Raw genomic sequence first — 23984 nt, 5'->3', positions numbered from 1 at the left:
ACTGCCCCTCGCTCTTCGCACTTGGGTTTTGATTTGGATATTCTTGAATGTTTCCGTCGTTGTACTTAGGGCCAGAGAGTTGTCTGACTCCCTGGCCTGTGTTTTATCCATAAATCAAGCTGTTTTGTTACCCTCTTCCATTGCCTCCCTGTCCTCTAGAGCAGCTTCTTGCCACAGGGTAGGCAGGGGCAGCTGCACCCAGAGTCACCAAATCAATCTATCAGTGGTGTTGACGGAGCTCTTACTGTGTGCAGAACATTGTACTAAGCTCTTGCTAGAGCACAGTGCAGTAGAGTCGGTACACACGATCCTTACCTTCCAGGAGCTGCTATTTGAGTGGACGCGCACCAGCATCCTGGGCTGCCCCATGGTGCCCCAGGCAGTGGTGACAGACAGCCCAGGTTGGCCCAGTACAGGGATCTGGGCCACTCCAAGCTGGGTCAGGCTGGACTGGGCCGGGTCAGGTGGCCAGAGGGGCTCTGGGTGCTGTGCGGGGGAAGGTGGTGGCACTGGACCAGAAAGTCCAATCAGGACTTTCCCTTCCCCTAGAACAACACTAATGATGAGGCAGAGATGCAAGGTTGGATGGATCACTTGGTTACCACAGGCTGTTTTTCTGAGCTCTCAGAGCTCCTTCTCAGGGGAAGCTTAAAGGGAAAGGGCAAGGCTGTGGGGGATCCCAGGCTCGCACTGAGTGCTCCTAGGGTGGATGATAGTAGGTAACTGCCATGGGGCCCAGGCTACAGTTTGCCCTGCCTTGGAGGGGGATCCCACACTGGAAGGGGGTAGTCCCAAACTTGGGGGGAGGGGGAGATGGGTACCCCACTGGAGGGGCCCTGTCCTCAAGAAAATCATCTAGTGGTAGTCTCCGTGGCTCCAGGCCTCAGTCTGGGGAGGGGGCTGGGATGGGGGCAGTGTGTGGGAAGTGGATTCAGGCAGGAACTACCCCAACAGTAAGTCATTCCACTCTGCTCTCCTTATCCCCTCCTCAGATCCAACCCAGAGGAGACAATGCTACCAATTAGCACCTTAGCATCAGCCTAGAAGGGAGGGGAGAGGAGGGCAGAGGGTGAGGTGTGGGAGGCAAGGTGAAAGACAGCACAGAGCTAATTTCCATACCCAGGATGGAGGACGAAGGCAATGGGCCATCCCAAAGTTCTGGATCTTGGGGCCTTTCCTGCTCAGCAACCAGATCCCATCACTAGCTGAACGTTTTCTCCTCCCAAGGCCGGGGACCCCTTCCTCCCAGATTTTTGGAAGCATCAGCTAGGATGCCAGCCCAGCAGAATCAGGGCTGAAATCGGGCCCCAAGATCCCATCTCCTCCTTGCTTCTGGTGGCCAAAATTTGACTATGTCCTCGGCCTCAAGGACCCCTTCTGCTCAGCCTACCAGCCCAAGGCTTGGGGATGTCACTCCTAGGGCTTGGTGGTGTCCAGCTCAGATTTTGGAGATGTCCAGCCCAGGACTTGGTGGTGTTCAGCTCAGGGCTTGGAGACATCCCTCCCAGGGCTTGGGATGTCCCATCCTGCCCAAGGCCTGGGGCACTTGGTAGGAGCAACTAAGTTCAGGAACTGAGATCCTGAAGGAGGGGAGGGGAGATAGAAACCTTCCGTAGACCACTGAAATTTGGCACAGGCACAAAGAGCAGCTATTTCCTGTTTCCCTCAAGAGAGGGTGAGAAGAATCAGGTACCAAAGAGGGACCATCAGAGTCATTTACACTTAGAAATGAGCTACTAAAGGAGGTCCTCCAAGTTGTATTTATTAAGGATTCTGAAGGAAAATGTCCACCATTATCACTGAGATGGTGTAAATTCTGCCTGGAGGCCGGAGGCTGGCCTAGATGGACTTTTTCTGTTCCCTCCACTTAGGGAAGGAGAAGAGTAGGGAGGAGGTGGAGGAGGAGGATGAAGATGGTCTTTTTCAGGGAGATGAGTGAGAAAGTTTTAGGAAGAAGAAGGGTTGGAAGAATCTAGTTGTGTCGATGGATGATGGGGCCAGAAGTGGGTGAGGAAGGGAAAGTGATTGTGCTTGGTCTCTGTAGCTGTTGGCGGTGCCGGGATGTGTGTATGTGTGTGTCCTCACAGCTGGGCCTGGAGGGGGCGGATCTGGAAGACAATGGGACTTTTGGGAATCAGGATGAGATCAAAGGTCGTTTCAACATCCTGAAGTGTTTTGGCTTCAATCTTGAAGTTTTCCAGCATCTGAAAGAGAAAGAGGAGCAGACAGACTGGTGGGTGCCAGACCCCAGGGCCCCTGTCATCCAGATGGGCAGGAAAATGAATATCCTTCTTCTTCTTCTACTTCTAATGATCGTCATCAGTATCATTCACCAAGAAGCTCCTGGCTCCCTTGCTTACCTCCCCCTCCTTCCCCAGGTCCTACAGGGAGGAGGGAAAGCTGGAGGGGCAGAAGGAGGGACCAAGGGGTGAGACTTGTTCTCCTTCAACTCTCTCCCTCCCAACCTGGGCACAGCCCAGTGAGGGACCAGTCCAGTGCTGGGGAACAGCCTAGCTTGAGGACAGATCAGAGGGGAGACAGCCCAGAGTGGGGACAGTCCAGTGGGAGTCTGATGGAGGAACAGTCCGGCGGGGGACAGCCTGGAGGGGGGACAATCCAGCTGGCTAAGAGTGAGGCAGGACTTACGTGGATGAGGAACAGAACCATCTCCGTCTCGGCGATCCTGCGGCCCAAACACTGGCGCACGCCAGAGCCGAAGCTCAGACCCCGGAAATAGGTGGAATCTTTGTGGAGCCAGCGCGAGGGGTCGAACTTGGATGGGTTGGAGAAGAAATTGGGGTCGCGGCCCATGGCGTAGATGGCCACATGCACCAGCGTCTGTGGGGAAGTGGGAAGTGGTGAACAGTTCCTCCTGGGGGCATCTTCTAGCAGAGAGCGTCTAAACCCCCGAGCAGCTTGGAGGACTTTGGGGTCCCGGTGGGGTGAGTGTGTGCACTAAGGGTCCTGTACCCGGGATAGAGTGGGAGTGGAAATTCTGTAGGAGACATCTTCCTGGGGCAGCTGAGAGGGGCGGCTCCACAGGAACTCTGGGACCCTCATGAACCCATCAGAACCCTGGGAGAAAACAGGGGGATTCCAGTCCCCCCCATCACCACCCCCATCCTGAGTGACTCTGACTACAGGGGCCCTGCTCATGGCAGACCCGACTCCCATCTGCCCCCCGCCCCCCAACCTGGAAGTGCAACCTGAACCAGATTCTCCTAACGACGCCCCTAGGGGAGACCCTCCAGACAGCAAACCCCCAGAGAGAGCTTTGGAGCTCCAGACAGTGAACCCCTGGAGAGCTCCTAAGATCTCTGGACAGCAATCCCCCAGAGAGCTCCTCAGAATCCCGGACAGTGAACCCACAGAAAGCTCCTCAGTGCTCTGGACAGTGAATGCCCCACCCCACTCCCAAGAGCTCAAGGTCTCACTGCTACTCCAAGCATCTGTGGGCAGCACAGGCTTACATCCTGGGACTCCCTTTCACTGACTCCCCCCCCTTCACTCCAGGCCCTAGAGAGCCAGGAAGTTTGGGGCGGCAGGGATGGGAAGGGGAGTGCAGGGCCCAGATATGTGAAATGGGCAGGTTTTCTCCAGTGGCTAGGACTCCCAGGGATTAAGGGGATAGGAGAAAATCTCAGGAAAGGGAGACAGAAAAACAGAAACAAAAACAGTCAGGGGTGAGAAGAGGAAGAGATAGGTGGGGACACACACACACTTTCCACACTCTCTCAAACATTCACTCTCAGGTATGCATAACTCACATGCTCACACACACACACACACACACTCTCTCTCTCTCTCTCTCTCTCTCTCACACTCAGTTACTCCAGCTGCTGCTGTATGGTCGGAACTGGTAGGCAACCCTTCTCTGGATTCATGGAATCAATCAATCAATCATATTTATTGAGCACTTACTGTGTGCAGAGCACTATACTAAATACCTGGGAGAGTACAATATAACAGAGTTGGTAGACACGTTTCCTTTCCAAAACAAGCTTACCGTGTAGAGGGGGAGACAGACATTAATATGAATGAGTACATTATGCATGCATACATAAGTGCTGTGGGGCTGAGGGAGAAATGAATAAAGGGTGCAAATACTAGTGCAAGAGCAATGCAGGAGGGAGTGGGAGAGGAGGAAATGAAGGCTTAGTTGGGGAAGGCTTCTTGGAGGAGATGGGATTTTACTAAGACTTTGAAGGTGAGGAGACTGAACATCTGTCAGATTTGAATGGGAAGGACATTCCAGCCCAGAGAAGCAGGACGTCAGTGAGAGATCAGTTTCGGTATAGATGACATTGAGGTATGATGAGTAGTTTGGCATTAGAGGAGTGAAGTGTGCGGACTGGTCTTTAATAGGAAATCAGGGAGGTAAGGTAGGAGGAGGCAAGGTGATTGAGTGCTTTAAAGCTGATTGCAAGGAGTTTCTGTTTAATGCAGAGATGGATAATGATAATAACAATGACTGTGGGATTTGTTAAGCACTTTACTATGTCCCAGGCACTGTACTTACAGCTGGGGTAAGTACAAGCCAATCAGGTTAGACACAGTCCCTGTCCCACATGGGGCTCGCAGTCTTAATCTCCATTTTACAGTTGAGGTAACTGAGGCACGGAGAAGTGACTCGCCCACAGTCACACAGTAGACAAGTGGCGGAGCCAGGATTAGAACCCAGTTCCTTCTGATTCCCAGGCTGTGCCTTATCCATTAAGCCACGCTGCTCCTCAGTGGAAGAGCAACCACTGGAGGTTCTTAAGAGTGGAGAAACGTGGACCAAACATCTTTGTAGAAAAATGATCCGGGTAGTAGAGCGAAGTTTGAAATGGAGTGGGGAGAAACAAGAGGCAAAAAAGTCAGCAAGGAGGCTGATGTAGTAATCAAGGTAGGATAGGATAAGTGCCTGGAGTAAGGTGGAAACAGTTTGGATAGAGAGGAAAGGGTGGATTTTAGCCATGTTGTGAAGGTTGAACCGACAGGATTGGCTCACAGACTGAATACTTGGGTTGAATGAGAGAGATGATTGAGGATAACAATAAGGTTATGGGCCTGTGAGACAGGTAGGATGATGGTGCTGTCTAAAGTGATGGGAAAGTCAGAGGGAGGACAGGGTTTGGGTGAGGAGATAAGGAGTTCTGTTTTGGACATGTTAAGTTTGACATCCAAGTACAGATGTCCTGAAGGCAGGAGGAAATGCGAATGCAGAAAAGGAGACGGATCAGGGCTGGAGATGTCGATTTGGTAAGTATCCACATAGAGATGGTAGTTGAAGCCATGGGAGTCAATGAGTTTTACAAGGGAGTGGGTGTAGATGGAGAATAGAAGGTGACCCAGAACTGACTGAGCCTTGAGGGACTCCCACAGTTAGGGGCTAGGAGGCCGAGAAGGAGCCCTCAAAAGAGATTGAAAAGGAGCAGCCAGAGAGATAGATAGGTGGAGAACCAAAAGAGGAAGCCAAGGTTGGGTAATGCTTTTAGGAGAAGGGGATGGTCCATAGTGTTGAAGACAGCGGAGAGATTGAAGAGGATGAGGATGGAGTAGAGGATGGAGGGGGAAAAAGGGCACGGCAGCTGACAACCAGGCCGTGGGCCACATATCCTCCTCTCCGATGTCCAGAGGGCAAGGGTGACGTGCACTCTGCTGGCCTGGCACTTACCTTGGGGGGGATAGTGAAGTTTTGGATGACCAACTCCTCCATGGGGTATCTCTGTATGGTCACGGCAACAGGGTGAAGCCTAGTTGAGGGAAGAGACCAGAATCAGCGTTACCTTCAGGGGGCTGCTAGAAATGAGTGGAGGCCCAGGAAGGGGAGCAGCCAGTGGTGAAGGGGATGGTGGCTGGTGGTGAGGAGCTGATGGCCAGTTCTGGGGGTGGTGATGGTGGCCAATGGGGAGGAGATGATGCGCCAGTAGTGAGGGTGATGGTGGCTGTTGGTGGAGGTGGTGGCCAATGGGGTAAAATGAAGTGGCCGGTGGAGACGAGGCGGTGGCCAGCTGTGGAGACCTGGGAGACGAGGGCAGCCCGTGACGGCCCTCACAGACTCCGCCCACAGAGAGACACGTGATGTCACATGCGGGACGCCGGGCACACAGCATAATGTGATGATATCTCACGTGCCACTGAGATATGCTGTGTTTGGGTGATTCTAGAGTGCATTTCCCTGACCCCTTATCCCAGCCTCACTCCAGAGCTGCTGTCTCCCACCCCCGCCCCTGTCCCCATCCTGGGTCCCCGGGAACAAGGGAGTCGCTTCCAAGCCACCACGGGAGCCGACAGGGAAGGGAAGGAGGCTGAAGTTGCCAGAAAGGGAAACTCCAGACAACAAAGGTTTTTGATGTCATTTTGGCATTGGACATGGGGCAGCGCTGGAAACTGGCCAAACGTGGCCACTGTCCTAGAGACCGGCCCTGAACTCTGGGGATTGGTTCTAGGAAAAGGCAGAAACCATAAGAGTGTCAACTTCTGGATCCATTTCTGAGCTCTCCTTCTCTGTTCCTCTACCTTGCTTCCAGTTTCCTCCCCTTTCTTCCTTTCTTCTGGGGCCTCCCTCCTGGGCAGGGATGGGCAGGCGCAGGAGAATCCGAGCCTGCCCTAGGGTCAGGTGTTGGTGGGGGGTGAAGGAGAGGTGTCCCCCTGCTTTAAGGGTGGGAGGGCTCACCTCAACGTCTCCTTGATGGCGGCTCGGAGCAGTGGCACAGAGTTCAGCATCTTGGACATGTCTCCCTGCGAGGCCTTCCGGGCGTCCAGGACTTCCCTGCGGATCTGCTCTTGCACGAAGACGCTGCGGGTCAGCTCGTACAGGGCCCACTGGAGGGTCATGGAGGTCTGTGGAGAGGAGCCGGGCCACAGGAAGGAGCCTTGAGAACACGCCTGGCCCCAGCTCGCACCGGATGTGCGGCCGGGTTGGGGCACTCTGGACCAGGGCTGACTTCAGAGCTATTAGTGGAAAACCCCAAGGCCCCGAGTGCGGCGAGCAATCCCTGAGCCCCAGGGCCCCGGGATGAAGCCAAGAAAGGAGAGGACATGGCAGACACTAAAATGGCGGTTGCACGTCGGTACACTTTATGACATCGGTTGTCCCCTCCAGACCCCTCCCTTGCCCCGACCCCTCCCTTGCCCCCCGGCCACAGGCGCCAAATCCCTCGAAGGCCGTTCTTGCCCCTCTGCTGCCCAACCTCCCTTTCCTCTCTCCACCAACATCCTCCTCCCCGCCAAAACCAGTCTCCCCCACCAGATCTCCTTTTGCCATTCCTAGAGACTGCCCAGATGATCGACACCAATTCAGCCTGAGGAGTTGTCCGATTCCTATGCCTCCCAACTTCCTCACTGCTGTCCCCCACCCCAGGACTGCCTCCCGCCAGCCTCCTCCCCGTTGCGACTGTCTGCTCCCCCGCCCCTGCCCTCGAAGCCCTGGCAGCCGACCCTTCTCCCGGGGTCATGGGGTCTGAGGGGGTGGTTCCATGTCGGTGTTCTGGGTCATATTGTGGGCAGGAATGAGGGTGAGGGGTGAGTTCCAGCCCATCACTTTTCAGGGGAGATCGAGAACCTTTCCCTCAAGTAATGCCATTGACTCAAAGGCCACGGCAGCCTGTGCTAGGACGAGGTAGTAGTGGCAAGTCGAGGCAGGTTGTGGTTGACAGGCCATAGCAGGTTGAGGCAGATTGTGACAGGTCGTGGCTGGTTGCGGTAGGACAAGGGGGTTGCCACAGGACGAGGCAGGATGAAGCAGATAGTGGCGGGTCATGCAGGATGTGGTGGGTCAAGGGGGTCGTGGCAGGATGAGGAGGGTTGAGGTAGGTCGTGGCAGGTCGTGGAACAGCTTCGTTTGACACTGACCCTCCATGTTTTCACCCAAGGTAACTTCAGCTTCCTCTGGTGCCCTCCAGGACATAGCCAGGCTCTGGGGCTTTGGAGCTTGTCACCAGGTCCACCCCTCCCAGGCTGTGTGATCTTGGCAAGTCGTTCAACCTCTCCACTTCAATTCACCTCCCCTCCCTCACTTTCTTGCCCCATTTGCTAGAGATGTCAACTGAATCCCCTAAGATTACGAGTCTGCCAGTTCTCAGTGCAGATAACCAGCCAGGCACAATTGGGGGTAGGGTCAGTGCCTTCTGGTGGGAATCTGCTTCATCAGAAGAGCCCTCCCCAACATATCTGGCTTCTTCCTCCTTACCGTGTCCACGCCTCCCGCCATCAGCTCTGTCATATTGGCTTTGATGGCTTCATGGGACATTTTCTCATTGAGTAGGAGGCTTCCCAGAATACCCCTAAATTTCTGGGGATCCCCTCGTTTGTGCTTTAATTCCTGGTAGGTGTTTTCCATAAATCTGTCCGCTGAGAGAGGAAGGGAGGGAGGAAAGAGAGAAACAGAGTGAGACAGGAAAAGGTGTGGGGGGAGAGGGAGAGAGGCCTCCCATGCCCCCTGAAGCCTGCCCCCGAGCCTGCCTTCACGGGTCCGCTCCGGTAGCGTGGCCTCCCCGGCCTGCCTCCTGCCCTCTGACCTTGGGTGAAAATGGTGTCCCAGGCTTGCACGTGCTCCCTCCAGGCCTTGGCGTTGACAGTGCTGAACAGGAACGGGGGTGTGTAGAGCATGATCCCTGTGGTGTGGAACATGGTGCTCACAGCCTCGATGAACTGCTCGGCCTCGTGGTTCACCACCTGTTCCAGGAGGCCCAGCCGCTCCCCGTACAAGATTTTGCAGACGGCTGGTGGCCAGAGGGCAGAGAAAGCGCCGGCACCGAGTCACACGACGGCACTCGCCCCTCTGCATGCTGGCCGCCTCCCATGCCCCTCCTCCGTGCCCCCCAACCTCCGACCCGGCGGCCACTACAGGGCCTGCCCAGCTCCGGGGGCAGGGCAGACTCGAGCATGGGTTACCCTCACTTTACCCAGTCATGCTCCTCTTGCTGCCAAAGATGTCTGTGAAAGGAGATTCTACAAGTCCTTCATGTGACCAGGAAGGGCACCCTGTGGTCTACTCTAACTCCCTCCTTTTGCAATTTCAGTCTGTTCCCCTTGTATTGTCAGTGGGACTGAAGGACAGCTTCTGGGCTGAGGGGATTTGTGGGTTCACGCCATCATTCCCCAGTTCAGCAAGTTATATAGACTCAGGGCTGGAGAAGGGTACCACTGGTCCCACCTCAATCTATTAGTGGTATTTATTGAGTGCTTACTGTGAGCACAACACCGACCAAAGCACTTGGGAGAGTCCAATGTCATAAAGGTGAGAGACAAGCTCCCCGCCCACAGGCAGCACCCAGCTATTCTCCCCTCCCTGCAAAGGAAGGACTAGGGCCAGGGTAGCCCCTGGAAAGGGATGGCGAGGGAAGCATGGCTTAGTGGAAAGAGCCCAGGTATGGGAGTCAGAGGTCAGGGGTTCTAATCCTGCCTCTGCCACTTGTCAGCTGTGTGACTTTGGGCAAGTCACTTCATTTCTCTGTGCCTCAGTTACTTCATCTGTAAAATGGGGATTAAGACTATGAGCCCCCACGTGGGACAACCTGATTACCTTCTATCTACCCCAGCGCTTAGAATAGTGCTTGGCACATAGTAAGCACTTAACAAATATCATCATTATTATTATCATTATTATTATGGACCCTCCCTCCCCCGAAGAGAATGGAATGGAGTTGTGGCAGTATTCGGTCCTCCTGTTCTTCTTCCCCTCTCTCCTACCCATCCACTCTCTGTTTCCAACACATCCCAGCTCACCCCCCCCCCTCATTCCTCCAAAGCTCATCCACCTCACCATGCCACATTTTCTACTCCTCAGACTCCAATCTCTTTCTCCCACCTGGAACTCCTTCTTCCTTCAAATCTTCCAGACCAAGACCACAGCTTTCCTCCATCTTCAAAGGCTCCTGAAATCCTACTTCCTCCAGGAAGCCTTCCCTGATTAGGCTCCACCTTCCCAGGCCTCATCCATTCAACAGCCACCATTAGAATTTAGGCACAGTCTCTATTTCTATTAACTTGCATTAATATGAACTCACATTCACTTTTTTAAAATCTCTTCAACTTTTCAAACACCTGCTATCAGCAGCTGTAGTGATTTTCTCTCTTTCTCCTCCTCTTTCTCCTCTTCTTCCTCCTCCCCCCACTCTTTCTGACTGGCTTACGTCAAACTCCCTCCCCCATTAGATTGCTCTTTGAGGGCTGAGACCGTGTCTCTTACTCTATTTTCCCCTCCCCAGAACTTACTACAGTGCTCTGCTCACAGTAGATGTTCCAGGCAAGTACCAACTGGTTGACTGATGGGGAGGGATCAGAAGTAGAGCTCCCCTTCGTTGCACTGCCCACCTCCACCCCTACCCCGCACTTTCTCCCTCCCATTCACTAACTCTCGCAGGGCCCAGGCATTGCCAGGCTCAGTCCCCGGAGAGGGACTGGCCCAGCCCCAGCCTCAGCCTCAGCCCCTGGACTCACACTCTAGGGAGAAGCAGAAGAGTTCCTGTGCGAGGTTGATTGTCAGCTTCTCCTGGTCACTCTGTGCCATACGGGTTTGGATGAGTTTGACGAAATCTTCGGACACCTCGTTCAAGATGGGGACGAAGCGGTCTACCACCTCGGGGGCCAAGGCTTCTCGATTCAGGGTCAGCCGATCTCTTTTCCACCCTTCGCCATTTCTGGACAGCAGAAGGCCGAGGCCAATGAGAGCTGAGGCTCCAGGTGTGGCTGGGGGAAGGCGCTCTGAGACGCTGGCCATCAGACCTATGGGCTGGCCATGTGTGTGGTGGTGGTGGTGGGATGGGGGGGAGGCCTGGGCAGGGGCTCACCTTTAAGGCCTCATCCCATCCCATCCCATCCCATCCCATCCCATCCCATCCCACCTGGTCTCCTGGGGGCATTGCAGGGAACAGGGGATCATGGGACATGTCTCGGGCCTGTCAGGATCTGGGAAAAGCCTGTCTAGGTCTTGCGGGTGGTGGAGGACGGGGGTGAGGGAGATTCAGGAAAGGGCCTCTAGAGCCTGGGAGGGAGCAGAGGAGGGAGATAGTGTGAGGGAGGGGAGATGGGAGGATAAGGTTGGCATGGGAGAGCAACAGGAGGAAAGGAAAAGGGAAGAGGAGAGGGAAGGGAAAGGAAGAGGAGGAAAAGGGCCAAGGGGAGGCAGGGTAGGAGAGCTGAGCGGCTCCTTGAATTGTCTGATGAGGACTAAGCAGCGATGATAGCTGTTCAAGATAGGGTAGGGGTCAGGAGGGGATGTGGGACACAGGAGAGGGGACAAGGCATGGGGGTGAGGGTAACTGAAGTGAAGAGACCCAGAAAGCCAGGGAGCAGGAGCCTCTACCTGAGTTGCTCCCACTAGCCCGGGCCAGGAGTGAGAGAGGGACAGGGGAATGGGATGAGGGTTGCAGAGCAAGGCCAGGGGAGAATGACTGGGGACAAAGGAAAATGACTGGAGAGCAGGAAGGGGGCACAGATGGGGGAGCAGGACAGGAACAGGGGAGCGTGACCCTGAAGCAGGACAGGGAAAGGGGAGTGGGTTGGGTGAGTGCGACTGAGGTGGGCAAACGGGATAGGAATCAGTGAGCAAGACGGGGATAGGGGAGAGTGATGCGGGGAGTGGGACAGGGACAGGGAAGAGGGATGGGTGAATTGGCTGGGGCAGGGGGAGGAGGAGAGGAGCAAGGGAATGGGGTGAAAGAGTGGGGGTGTGGGAGCAGGACAGGGACAGGGAGGGGAGGGGACGGGGACAAGGGAGGAGGAGAGGGACAGGGGACGGGGTGAAAGAGTGGAATGAGGGAGCAGGACAGAGATGGGAGGGCAATGGGAATGGGACCAGAGGGGACCAGGAATGGGAAGGTTCCCCAGGAGTTGGGCCCATCACTCACTTGAGCAGGGCACCGAAGGGTTTGTTCTGACTCCGGCGGTAAGCGACCCATGACGGGATCCGGAACCTCTCCGGGTTAGAGCCCTCCTTCTTAAACAGTATGGCAGCGTCGTTGGGGTGGATGATATTCACACTGTCCACATTACCCAGTCTCTCCCTGGGTGGGGAGATGCCTGAGGTCAGAGACAGGTCCAGAAGAAGGTTCCACAGAGGCAGGGTCAGGGCAAGGTCTGAGGCAGGCCAGCTGCCAACAGCCCTTTCTCCGAGTCTGGGGTGAGTAAACCCTCCAGCCGAATTCAGACGTTTCTCCTAGGGTGGGATCTGTGACAACCTAGCAGTCCTGGGACCACAAGGACTGAAACTTGTTCAAGAGAGTTTAAGAAATTCCTCTGATCAATTACAAATGTTGCCAATGAAAACAAAGGGAAAGAGACCGAGAGAGAGACTTATTCACCAGCTTCAGGGGAATGCGTGTCAGGATATAATAGTAGTCAACTCAATTAATAACTGTGCCAGTTAATATTTGTTAAGTTCTTACTATGCTTACTATGTACCAAGCACTATATTGATCTGGGATAGATACAGTGTATGCAGATTCATTCATTCATTCAATCCGTGATCAGTGTGCAGAGCACTGTACTAAGCGGTTGGGAGAGTCTCGTCTTGTGCCGTCGAGTCGTTTCCGATCCATAGCGACACCATGGACACGTCTCTCCCAGAACGCCCCGTTCTCTACCTGCAATTAATCTGGTAGTGTATCTGTAGAGTTTTCTTGGTAAAGACACGGAAATGGTTGACCACTGCCACCTTTCACACAGTAAACCCGAGTCTGTCCTCGACTCTCTCCCATGCCGCTGCCGCCTAGCATGGGTGAGTTTTGACTCGACTTGTAGCAGGATTGCCTTCCACTCACTAGCCGCTGCCCAAGCTAGGAATGGAATGGGTAGGCCTCTGCTTGACTTTCCCTCCTGTAGCAGAGACTGGTAGAGTACTGGAAACTCTCCAGGTGAGACACTGAGAGGAGGCTTGGGAGAATACAATACAGCAATAAACACCCTGCCTAAAACAGGCTTACAGTCTAGGGTTGGGGGAGGCAGACATCAATACAAACAAATAAAATAACTATGTACTTAAGTGTTGTGGAGTAGGTGGGGGGAAGAGCAAAAGGGAACAAGTCAGGGCGACACAGAAGGGAGTGGGAGATGAGGAAAAGTGGGGCATAGTCTGGGAAGGCCTCTTGGAGGAGAGGCTTTGAAGGTGGGGAGAGTAATTGTCTGTCGGGTTTGAGGAGGTTGGGCTTTCCAAGCCAGAGGCCGGACGTGGGCCGGGGTTGGCGGTGAGATGGGCGAGATGGAGGCACAGTGAGAAGGTTGGTGCTAGAGGAGGGAAGTGTGCACGCTGGGTTGTAGAAGGAGAGAAGTGAGGTGAGGTAGGAGGGGGCAAGGTGGTGGAGTGCTTTAAAGCTGATGATGAGTTTTTAATAATAATAATAATAATGATGTTGATATTTGTTAATTGCTTACTATTGCCGAGCACTGTTCCAAGTGCTGGGGTAGATACAGGTCAGGTTGTCCCACATGAGGCTCACAGTCTTAATTCCCATTTTACAAAGGAGGTAACTGAGGCACCGAGAAGTTAAGTGACTTGCCCAAAGTCACACAGCTGACAGGCGGTGGAGCCGGAATTAGAACCCATGACCTCTGATTCCCAAGCCCATGCTCTTGCTCTTTCCACTGAGCCCCACGGCAGAGCACGGGCTTAGGAGTCAGATGACATGGGTTCGAATCCTGGCTCCGCTGCTTGTCAGCTGTTTGTGGGCAAGTCACTTAACTTCTTTGTGCCTCAGTTACCTCGTCTGTAAAATGGAGATGAAGATTGTGAGCCTCATGTGGGACAACCTGATTACCTTGTATCTACCCCAGCCCTTAGAACAGTCCTCTGCACATAGTTAGCGCTTAAGAAATACCGACATTATTATTATTTCCACTGAGCCATGCTGCTCTTGATTCGGAGGTGGACAGACAACCACAGGAGTCTTTTGAGGACTAGGGTGATATGTCCTGAACGTTTCTGTAGAAAGATGATCCGGACAGCAGAGTGAAGTATGGGCTGGAGTGAGGAGAGATAGGAGGCTGAGAGGTCAGCAAGGATGCTGATGCAGCAATCTAGGCGGGAAAGGATGAGTGATTGTAGTAACGTGGTATCAGTTTGGATGGAGAGTGAAAGGGTGGATTTTAGTGATGATGTGAAGGTGGGACCGACGGGATTTAGTGCTGAGTTGACTATGTGGTTGAATGACAGAAAGGAGATAACATTGAGGTTACGGGCTCATGAGATAGGAAGGATGGTGGTGTCGCCTACAGCGATGCCATCTACAGGGGCTGAACAGGGTTTGGGTGGGACGATAAGGAGCTCTGTTTTGGACATGTTAAGTTTGAGGTGATGGGAGGACATCCAAGAAGAGATGTCTTGAAGACAGGAGGAGATGTGAGACTGGAGAGAGGAAGAGAGATCAGGGCTGGAGATGTAGATTTGGGAATCATCCACACAGAGATGACAGTTAAAGTCATGGGAGCGAATGAGTTCTCCAAGGGAGTGAGTGGGTGTAGATGGAGAACAGAAGGGGGCCCAGAACTGAATCAGTTAGAGGATGGGAGATAGAGGAGGAGCCCCAAAGGAGACTGAGAATAAGTAGCCAGAGAGATAAGAAGAGAACTAGGAGAGGACAGAGTCAGTGAGGAGGCTAGGTTGGATAACATTTCCAGGAGATCAGGGACGCAGCCCTTGGCCTATATTGGGCTCACGGTCTAAGTAGGATGGAGAATGGATAGTAAATGCCCATTTTACAGATGAGGAAATTGAGGCATAGAGAAGTAGAGATACTGACCCAGGATCCCACAGAGCAGGTAAGTGGCAGAGCTGGGATTAGAACCCAATTCCCCTGATTCCCAGATCTGTGCTCTCTCTCCAGGCCAGTTCCTTCTCCATCTGTGGCTATTATCTCCTAGGGGGCAGTGACTGGCACACACTCTTCAAACGGGGGTAATGAATGGTCAACACATCCATCCCTCTGCCTTCAGGCAGCAAGGCAACCGAACTATTCCAAACCGATGGGGGACAGAAACAGAAGGGGACATCCACACGTAGACCCAGAACAGACCCCGGAGACACCTCCAGCCTCCCCCAGCTTTCCTCCCAACACTCTCAGACTCCTTCACCTGCAGAGAGGCAGAAATGGCCACCAGAAAGCCCAGTGAATAACTCACAACCCAGAGGAGATGCCAGGGACCATGGCTCACAGTAGTGGCTTTGTCCCTTCGATAGCCTGTTGCTGTTGGCAGTGGACCTCAGAGGTCCATTTAGAGCACCAGCCCTGAGAGCCCAGGGAAAGGAGTCAGTGCTGGGAATTCCCGTCTTCCCATGTCCCCCTCTTTTCTCCCCCCAGAAATACAGATCCCTTCTGGGTGGCTTAGATGTCCAGTCCAGGGCAGCCATCTAAGGGCAACGCTGGGCCCAGGCTTCTAGCCTGATATACATAAAAATATAGAAATAAAATGCTAATACAGTATGAATATTTTATATTAAAATGTATGCTTAAAAAAGGTATTTGTTAAGCGCTTACTATGTACTACACAGTGTAGTGAGCGCTGGGGTAGACACACACTAATCGGGTTGGAAAATATCCCTGTCCCACATGGGCTTACAGTCTTAATCCCCATTTTACAGATGAAGTAACTGAGGCACAGAATTATGACAGTAATGATAATAATCATTCTAGTAGTAATATTAAGGGGATTAGTTAAGCACTTACTTTGTGACAAGTACTGCATTAAGACTGTGAGCCCCAGGTGGGACAGGGACTATGTCCAACCTGATTAGCTTCTATCTACCCCAGTGCTTAGAACAGTGCTTTGCACATAGTAAGTGCTTAAAAGTACCATGATTATTATATTAAGTGCTGGAGTGAATCCAACATAATCAGGTCAGATAAAGTCAGTCCCTATCCCACCCACATGGGGCTCACAGTCCAAGTAGGAGAGAGAATAAGTACCGAATCCCCATTTTACAGATTGAGAAACTGAGGCAGAGAGAAGTAAGGTGAAAGGATATTAGTAGAGGCACACAGTCAGGGCTCAGTAAATACGATTGAATGAATGGCTTTTCTGCAGCCCTGCCCCCGCTCTACCCCTACCCAAGGGTTCCGGGGGGGGCGGGGTTGGGCAAGGAAAGCTGGACGGGATCAAGGACCGAGATAAAGTAAGTATGCAGCCTTGGAGAGGAGACAGCTCAGAGAGGAGTGGCAGGGGGAGGGGAGGGGGGGAAGGGGTGGAGGGATCTCTCTCCTCGGGCACCATCCATCGTGGACCCGTGACCAAGCCTCCCCCAACCGGGCTTTTTATCAGCAATGACAGTTTGTCTTTTCCTTCAGCCCAACTCTGGCCTGGCTGGCAAGGGACCGAAGGGTTGCAGGAGTCCCCAGTCTGATGGCTCGGTTGAGCTCCCCTCACCTGATGAATGTGTGTGTGTGTGGGGGGGGCTCATTGCGGTCAGCGTCTCTGCATCCTCATCTCTCAACTCCCCCCCCAACAAAACCCCAAACCCAGTCGGAAGCAACGTGGCTTAGTGGTAAGAGCCCTGGCTCGGGAGTCAGAGGCCATGGGTCCTAATCCCGACTCTGCCACTTGTCTGCTATGTGTCCTTGGCAAGCCGCTTAATTTCTCAGTGCCTCAGTTCCCTCATCTGTAAAAGGAGGATTAAGACTGTGAGCCCCACGTGGGACAACTTGATTAGCTTGTGCATACCCCAGTGCTTAGAACAGTGCTTGGCACATGGCAAGCACTTAACAAGTACTATTATTATTATTATTATTATTATTAATAATGATAAAGAGAAACATCCATTATTATTATTATTAATAAGAGAAACATCCATCCGCCCTTGGAAGCACAAGTCCCTTGTTTCACCCCCGGGGAAACAGAGCAAGCGCAAAGGTTAGGAAGGGTTAGGAAAGGTGAGCAGGAGCCAAGGAATGGTGGGGAATTGGTGGTGGGTCTCAGGAGCAAGGAGGAGGGACGGGGAAGGAAAGGGAAAGGATGGGAGAAAAGGAGGGAGAGAAAAGAGAGAGAGGACCCGGGAATGAAGGGGTGGGGGTGGTGTGGGGGGCCAGGGAAGGGAACTGGGAAAGGAGAGGGGAAAGGAGAGATTAACCTATCAATAGTATTTATCATGTTTAGAACACCTTACTAAGCTTTGCTGTCTGATCTTGGGCAAATCACTCAATTTCTCCTCTATGGAGCTTGGTGTAGTGGTTAGAGCACAGACCTGGGAGTCAGAAAGTTATGGGTTCTAATTCAGAATCTACCATTTGTCTGCTGTGTGTGTGACCTTGGGTAAGTCACTTCATTTTTCTGTGCTTTCAGTTACCTCATCTGTAAAATGGGGATTGAGACTGTGAACCCCATGTAGGTCAGGGACTGTGTCCAATCTGGTTTCTCGTATCTACCCCAGCACTTAGTACAGTGCCTCATACATAGTAAATGCTTAACATATAGCAAAATTATTTTTTTATCATACAATAGAATAGGTAGACAGGATCCCTGCCCCCAAGGAGCTAGAGGAGGGAGGAGGCAAGGGAGAGGGGATGAGGATGGAAGAAGAAATAGAAGAAGGGACAGAAGAGGGAGAGGAGAAGGGAATGGAGATGGGAGAGAGGAGGGAGCCGGAAAGGGAGAAAGGAAAGAACGGGGAAGGGAGAGGGGAGGGAATGGGAAGGGAGAGGGGGCTTCACAGGATTAAGGACAATTCTGGAGAGTCTTCCACATGCAGAGGTCTGAAAGGCAGATTGACAGAACCCAGAAAGGAAGGAGGGGCTGCTCCTTACCGGTAAATGGGCCCGAACCTTTTGAACTTCTCAATCATGAGGTTGTGCACGTCGTGGAAGCCGTTTGCCCTCCAGAAGCGGTACAGATTCCACCATCCATGCCGCCATTCTCCTGGCAACTCATTGAAGGGCCTGGGCTCCTCAGGGTATAGTGGGAGGGAACCCGGGTTCCCGGCTGAGACAGAGGTCAGGTTCCTGGCTGAGACATAGGCCGGTTCCCTGACTGAGAAGAGTTGTTTCGGGACCCTGGTTTTCCAGACCTTGGCCCCACTGGCGCTGATCCTTAGGCAGCCGCTCTTGGACAAGGCTGGCAGACGGACGGTTCCCCATGTTAACATCATGGAAGGGCGTGGGCAGGAAGAGGGGAGAGTCGTCAGTGGCTGCCGCTGCTGTGTTGGGTTGTGCTGGGCTTTGTTGGGCTCTGCTGTGTTGTGTGGAATTGTGCTGTGTTGCGTTATGCTGTGCTGTGCTGTGCTATGCTGAGCTGGGCTAAGCTGGACGGGGCTGGTTCTCCTGAACTGTGGCGTCCCGGGCTGTGCCAGGCTGTGCCGTGCCAGGTGGTGCTGAGCTGTGCTGTGCTGAGTCGTGCTGTGCTGTGCTGGGCTGTGCTGGGCTGTGTTGTCAGGTTGTGCTGTGCTGTGGTGTCCTCTCAGCAGGGCCGTCCCTAGCTCCTAGCAGCCTGTCCTTATAATACTGCCACCTCAAGGATACTTGCTGGGAGTGATTGCAGGCAGACAGGCTCCCTCTGCCTCCCACCCCTTCCCCCAGCTCGCCTCCCATCACTCTCTCCCAGACAGGCAGTGCCAGAGGCAAGCGAAGGCAGGACTGCCTGTCCCTGAGCTGTTGGACGGTGGGCAAGGCCAAGGACTGGAGTTTGTTTATCTGAGGGAGAGATCACGCTGACAAGACAAGGAGAAACAGGGTCCAGGCAACCAGTCCCAGATGGATCCATCAGGGGTATGTATGGAGTGCTTTTACAGTGTGCAGAGCACTGTGCTAAGTACTAGGGAGAGGACAATATCAATCGAGTCGGTAGACAAGGTCCCTGCTCACCAGGAGTTTATGGTCTAGAACCAGATCTTCCAGCTCCAAGGAAATCCGGCACTCAACAGCCTCCTCCCTCCCATGCTAGCAGAAAGGAATCAGGCAACACCTAAAAGAAAACGGACTGCTGCAGGTGAGGAGGAAGCAGCGTGGCCTAGGGGAAAGAGCCCCGGCCCGCGAATCAGAGGACCTGGTTTCTAATCCCCGCTCTGCCAGTTGCTTGCTGTGTTACCTTGGGCGAGTCAGTTAACTTCTCTTTGCCTCAGTTTCCTCAACTGTAAAAGGGAGGTTAAATACCTGATCTCCCTCCTACTTAGACTGTGAGCCTCATGCAAGATAGGGACTGTGTCCAACCTAATTGATTTGTAACTACCCCAGCACTTAGAACAGTGCTTGACATGTAGTAAGCACTTTAATACCATAAAAAAAGGAGGACATAGGCACAGTGTTGTGTTCTGGCTGCTAACTGCTATTGACTGAGGAAGGTCACCACCTTGAAGATTTTGTGGTTAGGAAATTTGCAGGGTGTGCAGATGGAGAAGGGCAGTTTATTCATTTGTCTGCTAATTTCCTATGATTGTCCTTCAGTTATTATGGCTCAAAAGAGAGCATGGCATTGGCCACAATCCCTCCTCAGGACAAACTGGGAAGGAGAGAAGGTTAAAATGCCACTTTTGGCTCCCTGAAAATAGTTGTTCTCCATGTGTCTCTCCAAGGAATCATGTCGGGCAGGAAGGGACCATGTAAGGTCTGGCGGTGGCCACCTCTGCCTCTTCTTGCATGACTGGGCCGCCTGTCTCCTAGGACTACTAAGGACCGGCCTCTACCTAGGATGATTGGACCAGCCTCTCCTAGGAAACCCCTGGCCATGCTCCCAGAGATTTGCTAGCCATCTAGCCCTGGGGATGGTGGGGAGGGCATGACCGGGTTGCATTAGGCAGGGCAGGGCTGGACAAGGCTGGGCAAGCCTGGACAAGGCTGGGGCCAGGGCAGGAATGGGCAAAGGTGGGAAGACAGGACTTGGTTGGGCAGGGCAGGGCTTGACTGGGCAGGACAGAACTTGGTAGGACAGGCAGGGCTGGGCAGGGCAGAGCAGGGCTGGGAAGGGCAGGTTTTGATTGGGCAGGACTTTTCTAGGGAGGGCAGAGCAGGGCTGGGCAGGGCAGGGGCCGGCAGGGCCGGGCCAGCTTTACCCTTTATTTTCAGCCAGGAACAGAGGTCTAACTTCTAAACCTCTCCACATTGGGGTCAAAGGGTCCAGGAGTCATGTGCTCCCTCCTTCACTCGCCCCGGCCCCCCCCCCCCCCACCAGGTCCCCAATCACTGAGGCGGGGAAGATCAATATAGCCCTCTCCCCCCCAAGTCAAGAGGGTTCAGAGCTTTTCCAGTGGGACCAGCCAGACCTGCTGCGAGGAGGACTCTGGGTGCAAGTGTTCATGGAGGCAAAATGAGAGCTACCACCTTCTTCCCTGAGTCCCTTGCTTTTCTTGGAATCCAGGGTTGTTCTCTGTTCCCTCTGGGAGGGGCAGAGAAGGAGGGTTAGGGTTGCAGTGGAGATTTAGGAGCTCAAGGAGACTTAGAGCTGAGAGAGTGCGAGTGAAGGTCTTTTACACTTTCCAGAATTTGCCTGATGGAGGAGGAGATTATCTCTGTCCCAGGAGATTCCCTTGTCTCGGCTTCTCCCCTCCCACTGCTTCGCAACCCTCTCCTCTTCTTACGAGAAGCAGCGTGGCTTAGTGGGTAGAGCACAGGCCTGGGAGTCAGAAGGTCATGGGTTCTAACCCCAGCTCTGCCACGTGTCTGCTGTGTGACCTTGGGCAAGTCACTTCGCCCAGTTACCTCATCTGTAAAATGGGGATTGAGACTGTGAGCCCCATGTGGGACAGGGACTATGTCTAACCTGATTTGCTTTTATCCACCCCAGCACTTAGTTCAGTGCCTGGCACATAGGAAGCGCTTAATAACTACCAGTAGTATTCTCTCTTAGCTGAACTTAGTATAAGATCAGACAAGTAAAAGCACAACCCAGTAAACTCAGAGAAGAGGTTCTCCTTCCCCGGAGGCCATTTAGAACAAAGAAGATTTGTGTCTGGCGGGTACGGTTTAATACCTCACCTGTCTGAAGGCAGGGTACTGACCCAGATGAATTCTTGTCATCTGTTCCAACTGTTTTCTTCTGTCTCAGACTATATACATTCCTGCCTGGAGTCAGGTGGATGGATGGAGGCATCCACCTCCACCACCCTTTTCTTGCCCTCCTTCACTAGTGGAGTGTTTGGTGGGGGTAATGTGCCCTCACCCCCACTTTCTCCCCCCAAGCAGAGGGTCACCTGGTCCAGGGTTCCTCCGACACTTGGATCGTCATGCAAGTGGTGGTGGTGGTGTGATAGAGGATGGCCCCGACAGCAGTTGGAGGAAGTCTGAGGATTGATTGATTGATTGACTTGGACCTCCAGCAGCAAAATGGGCTGCTACTCTCACTGCCTGTTTGTGCACTTGTCATTGTGGGCAGAGAACATCACTGTTTATTGTTGTATTGTACGTTCCCAAGCACTAAGTACAGTGTTCTGCACCCACTAAGCCCTCAATAGATATGATTGAAGGAATGAATGGAGCTATCATTTCACCTGAACTGACTGTGACCTTCCCCCCATCCGCCCATAGGGCCAGGAACTCTGGCTCAATTCCCTTCACATTTTATACTGCGCCTCCCAACCCCCAGCCTTAATTATTCATTCATTCATTCATTCAACTGTATTTACTGAGCACTAACTGTGTGCAGAGCACTGTATTAAGCGCTTCGAAAGTACAATTTGGCAACTAATAGAGAAAATCCCTACCCAACAATGGGCTCACGGTCTAGAAGGGGGGAGGCAGACAACAGACAAAACAAAACAAGTAGACAGGCATCAATAGCATCAATATAAATACACAGAATTATAGATACATACAAATCATTAATAAAATAAATAGAATAATGAATATGTTCATATATATATACACAAGCGCTGTGAGGCAGGGAAGTAGAGCAGAGGGAGGGATTAGGGGCGATGGGGAGGGGAGGCGGAGCAGAGGAAGGGGGGCTCTCAGTAGAGCTTTGAAGGGGGAAATGAGCTAGTTTGGTGGATGTGAGGGGGAAGGGCATTCCAGACCAGAGGTAGGATGTGGGCCAGGTGTCGACGGTGGGACAGGCGAGAACGAGGCCCAGCGAGGAGGTTAGTGGCGTTAGAGGAGCGGAGTGTGCGGGCTGGGGTGGAGGAGGAGAGAAGGGAGGTGAGGTAGGAGGGGGAAAGGTGATGGACAGCTTTGAGGCCAATAGTGAGGAGTTTTTGCCTGATACACAGGTTGATAGGCAACCACTGGAGATTTTTGAGGAGGTTGGGGTGACATACCCAGAGCGTTTCTGTAGAAAGATAACCCGGGCGGTAGAGTGAAGTATAGAATGAAGTGGGGAGAGCCGGGAGGTTGGGATTCAGAGGATGGGGGTTCTAAGTCCGCTCCTTTTGCCCTTCCCCTCCTCTCCCTGCCCCAAAGAATTTATGTATTTATCTATAATTCTATTTACTTAAATCGATGCCTGTTGACTTGTTTTGATGTCTGTCTGCAATGCTTCTAGACTGTGAATCGGGTGAGGGCAGGGATTGTCTCTCTTTATTGCAGAATTGCACTTTCCAAGCGCTTAGTACAGTGCTCTGCACACAGTAAGCGCCCAATAAATATGATTGAGCGAACGAAAGAATGGCTCCCGCTCTGCCACTTGTCTGCTGTGTGACCTTGGGCAAGCCACTTCACTTCTCTGGGCCTCAGTAATTTCCTCAATAAAATGGGGATGAAGACCATGAGCCTCACGTGGGACAACCTGATTCTCTTGTAGAAGAAGCGTGGCTCAGTGGAAAGAGCCTGAGCTGGGGAGTCAGAGGTCATGGGTTCTAATCCCAGCTCCGCCGCTTGTCAGCTGAGTGACTTTGGGCAAGTCACTTCACTAAGCAGCGTGGCTTAGTGGAAAGAGCCCGGGCTTGGGAGTCAGAGATTGTGGGTTCTAATCCCAGCTCCGTCACCTGTCTGCTCTGTGACCTTGGGCAAGTGACTTCACTTCTCTGTGCTTCAGTTCCCTCATCTGTAAAATGGGGATGAAGACCGTGAGCCCCACGTGGGACCACCTGATGACCTTGTATCCCCCCCAGCACTTAGAAGAGTGCTTTGCACACAGTAAGCACTTAAGAAATACCATCATCATCATTATTATTACCTTAGCGCTTAGAACAGTGTTTGTCCCAGAGGAAGCGCTGAACAAAGCTCAGGTTTTGACTGGGATGACTCCCGTTGGCAACGGCGCTGCCTGATGGCCCAGAGTTTTATTCCCGGTAGCTCCTGGGCTTGGTTGGGGGACTGGGTTCGGTCCCGGTAGCCTCGGTGGCGTTGGCCCCTGTGGCCTCCCCTGCACCCATGCACTCCGCACTTTCTTTCCTGGACGGTCCTTGCCCGGCCCGGAGACGTAACTGGGGCACCCCCCCACCCTTTTCCCCCTCATTCTCCTCTTCCCTTCCCATTCTCCTTTTCCCTCATTCCCCCTTCCCCTCCCCCTTCTGGAAACTCTTCCTAGTCTTCATTTCACTGACATTGTCCTCTCCTGGGTCTCCTCCTGTTGGTCAATTGCTCCTTGACATCTTACTCTTATTATGGCACTTGTTAAGCGCTTACTCTATGCCAAGCACTGTTCTAAGCGCTGGGGTAGATGCACGCTAATCAGGTTGTTGCACGCGGGGCTCACTGTCTTAATCCCCATTTTACAGATTGGTTAAGTGAGGCACAGAGAAGCAAAGTGGCTTGCCCAAGCTTCCACAGCAGGTAAATGGCATGTCCTCTGACTCCCAAACCCTTGCTCTTTCTACTAAGCCATGCTCTTTCTCTGATCTTTTGAGGCCTCCTCCTCTATCTCCCATCCCCTAACTGTGGGAGTCTCTCAAGGTTCAGTTCTGAGTTTACTTCCCTTCTCTTCTCTTCTCTTCTCCATCCCCATCCCCATCCCCATCCCCATATCATCCCTTGGGGAGCTCATCCACCCACACAGCTCCTTGCTTCATCCCTCTCCTTCAACCCATTGCAGTAAAAGGTATCTGGGTGGGTCTGTGTCTCCTGGAGGGAACCCTGAGGTGGGATTTGGGCTCAAACATGCTCAGCGTTTAACAAGGTTCATCGTGGGCTCCATGATACTTCCTTAGC

At 53.0% G+C, this 23984-nt stretch overlaps 1 protein-coding gene and 1 non-coding gene across 3 annotated transcripts; both read right to left on the bottom strand.

Moving 5' to 3' along the window:
- Nucleotides 1–1741: 1741 nt before the first annotated feature.
- LOC114814661 (cholesterol side-chain cleavage enzyme, mitochondrial-like) lies at nt 1742–18423 on the bottom strand. 2 transcript variants are annotated; one of them, XM_029073622.2, is made up of 9 exons: nt 17718–18420; nt 11838–11993; nt 10429–10628; nt 8505–8708; nt 8177–8337; nt 6662–6828; nt 5660–5738; nt 2647–2838; nt 1742–2204 (listed from the first exon to the last, which is right to left on the bottom strand). In XM_029073622.2, exons 1-9 carry the CDS (start codon nt 18056–18058, stop codon nt 2082–2084), a joined length of 1623 nt encoding a protein of 540 aa, XP_028929455.1. In that variant the 5' UTR covers nt 18059–18420; the 3' UTR covers nt 1742–2081. The 2 variants fall into 2 exon arrangements, with proteins under 2 accessions (XP_028929455.1, XP_028929456.1); XM_029073623.2 differs by lacking the exon at nt 11838–11993 and having other exon boundaries at nt 17718–18423.
- Nucleotides 12722–12860, bottom strand: LOC114814812. Its single transcript, XR_003762609.1, has one exon. It is a non-coding gene; the product is annotated as a small nucleolar RNA SNORA7 (small nucleolar RNA).
- Nucleotides 18424–23984: the final 5561 nt, after the last annotated feature.

Source organism: Ornithorhynchus anatinus, chromosome 10 (genome assembly GCF_004115215.2).
Source record: "Ornithorhynchus anatinus isolate Pmale09 chromosome 10, mOrnAna1.pri.v4, whole genome shotgun sequence".
In the NCBI taxonomy this organism is placed as follows: Eukaryota; Metazoa; Chordata; class Mammalia; order Monotremata; family Ornithorhynchidae; genus Ornithorhynchus; species Ornithorhynchus anatinus.
This window is presented reverse-complemented; position numbering and strand designations above follow the sequence as displayed.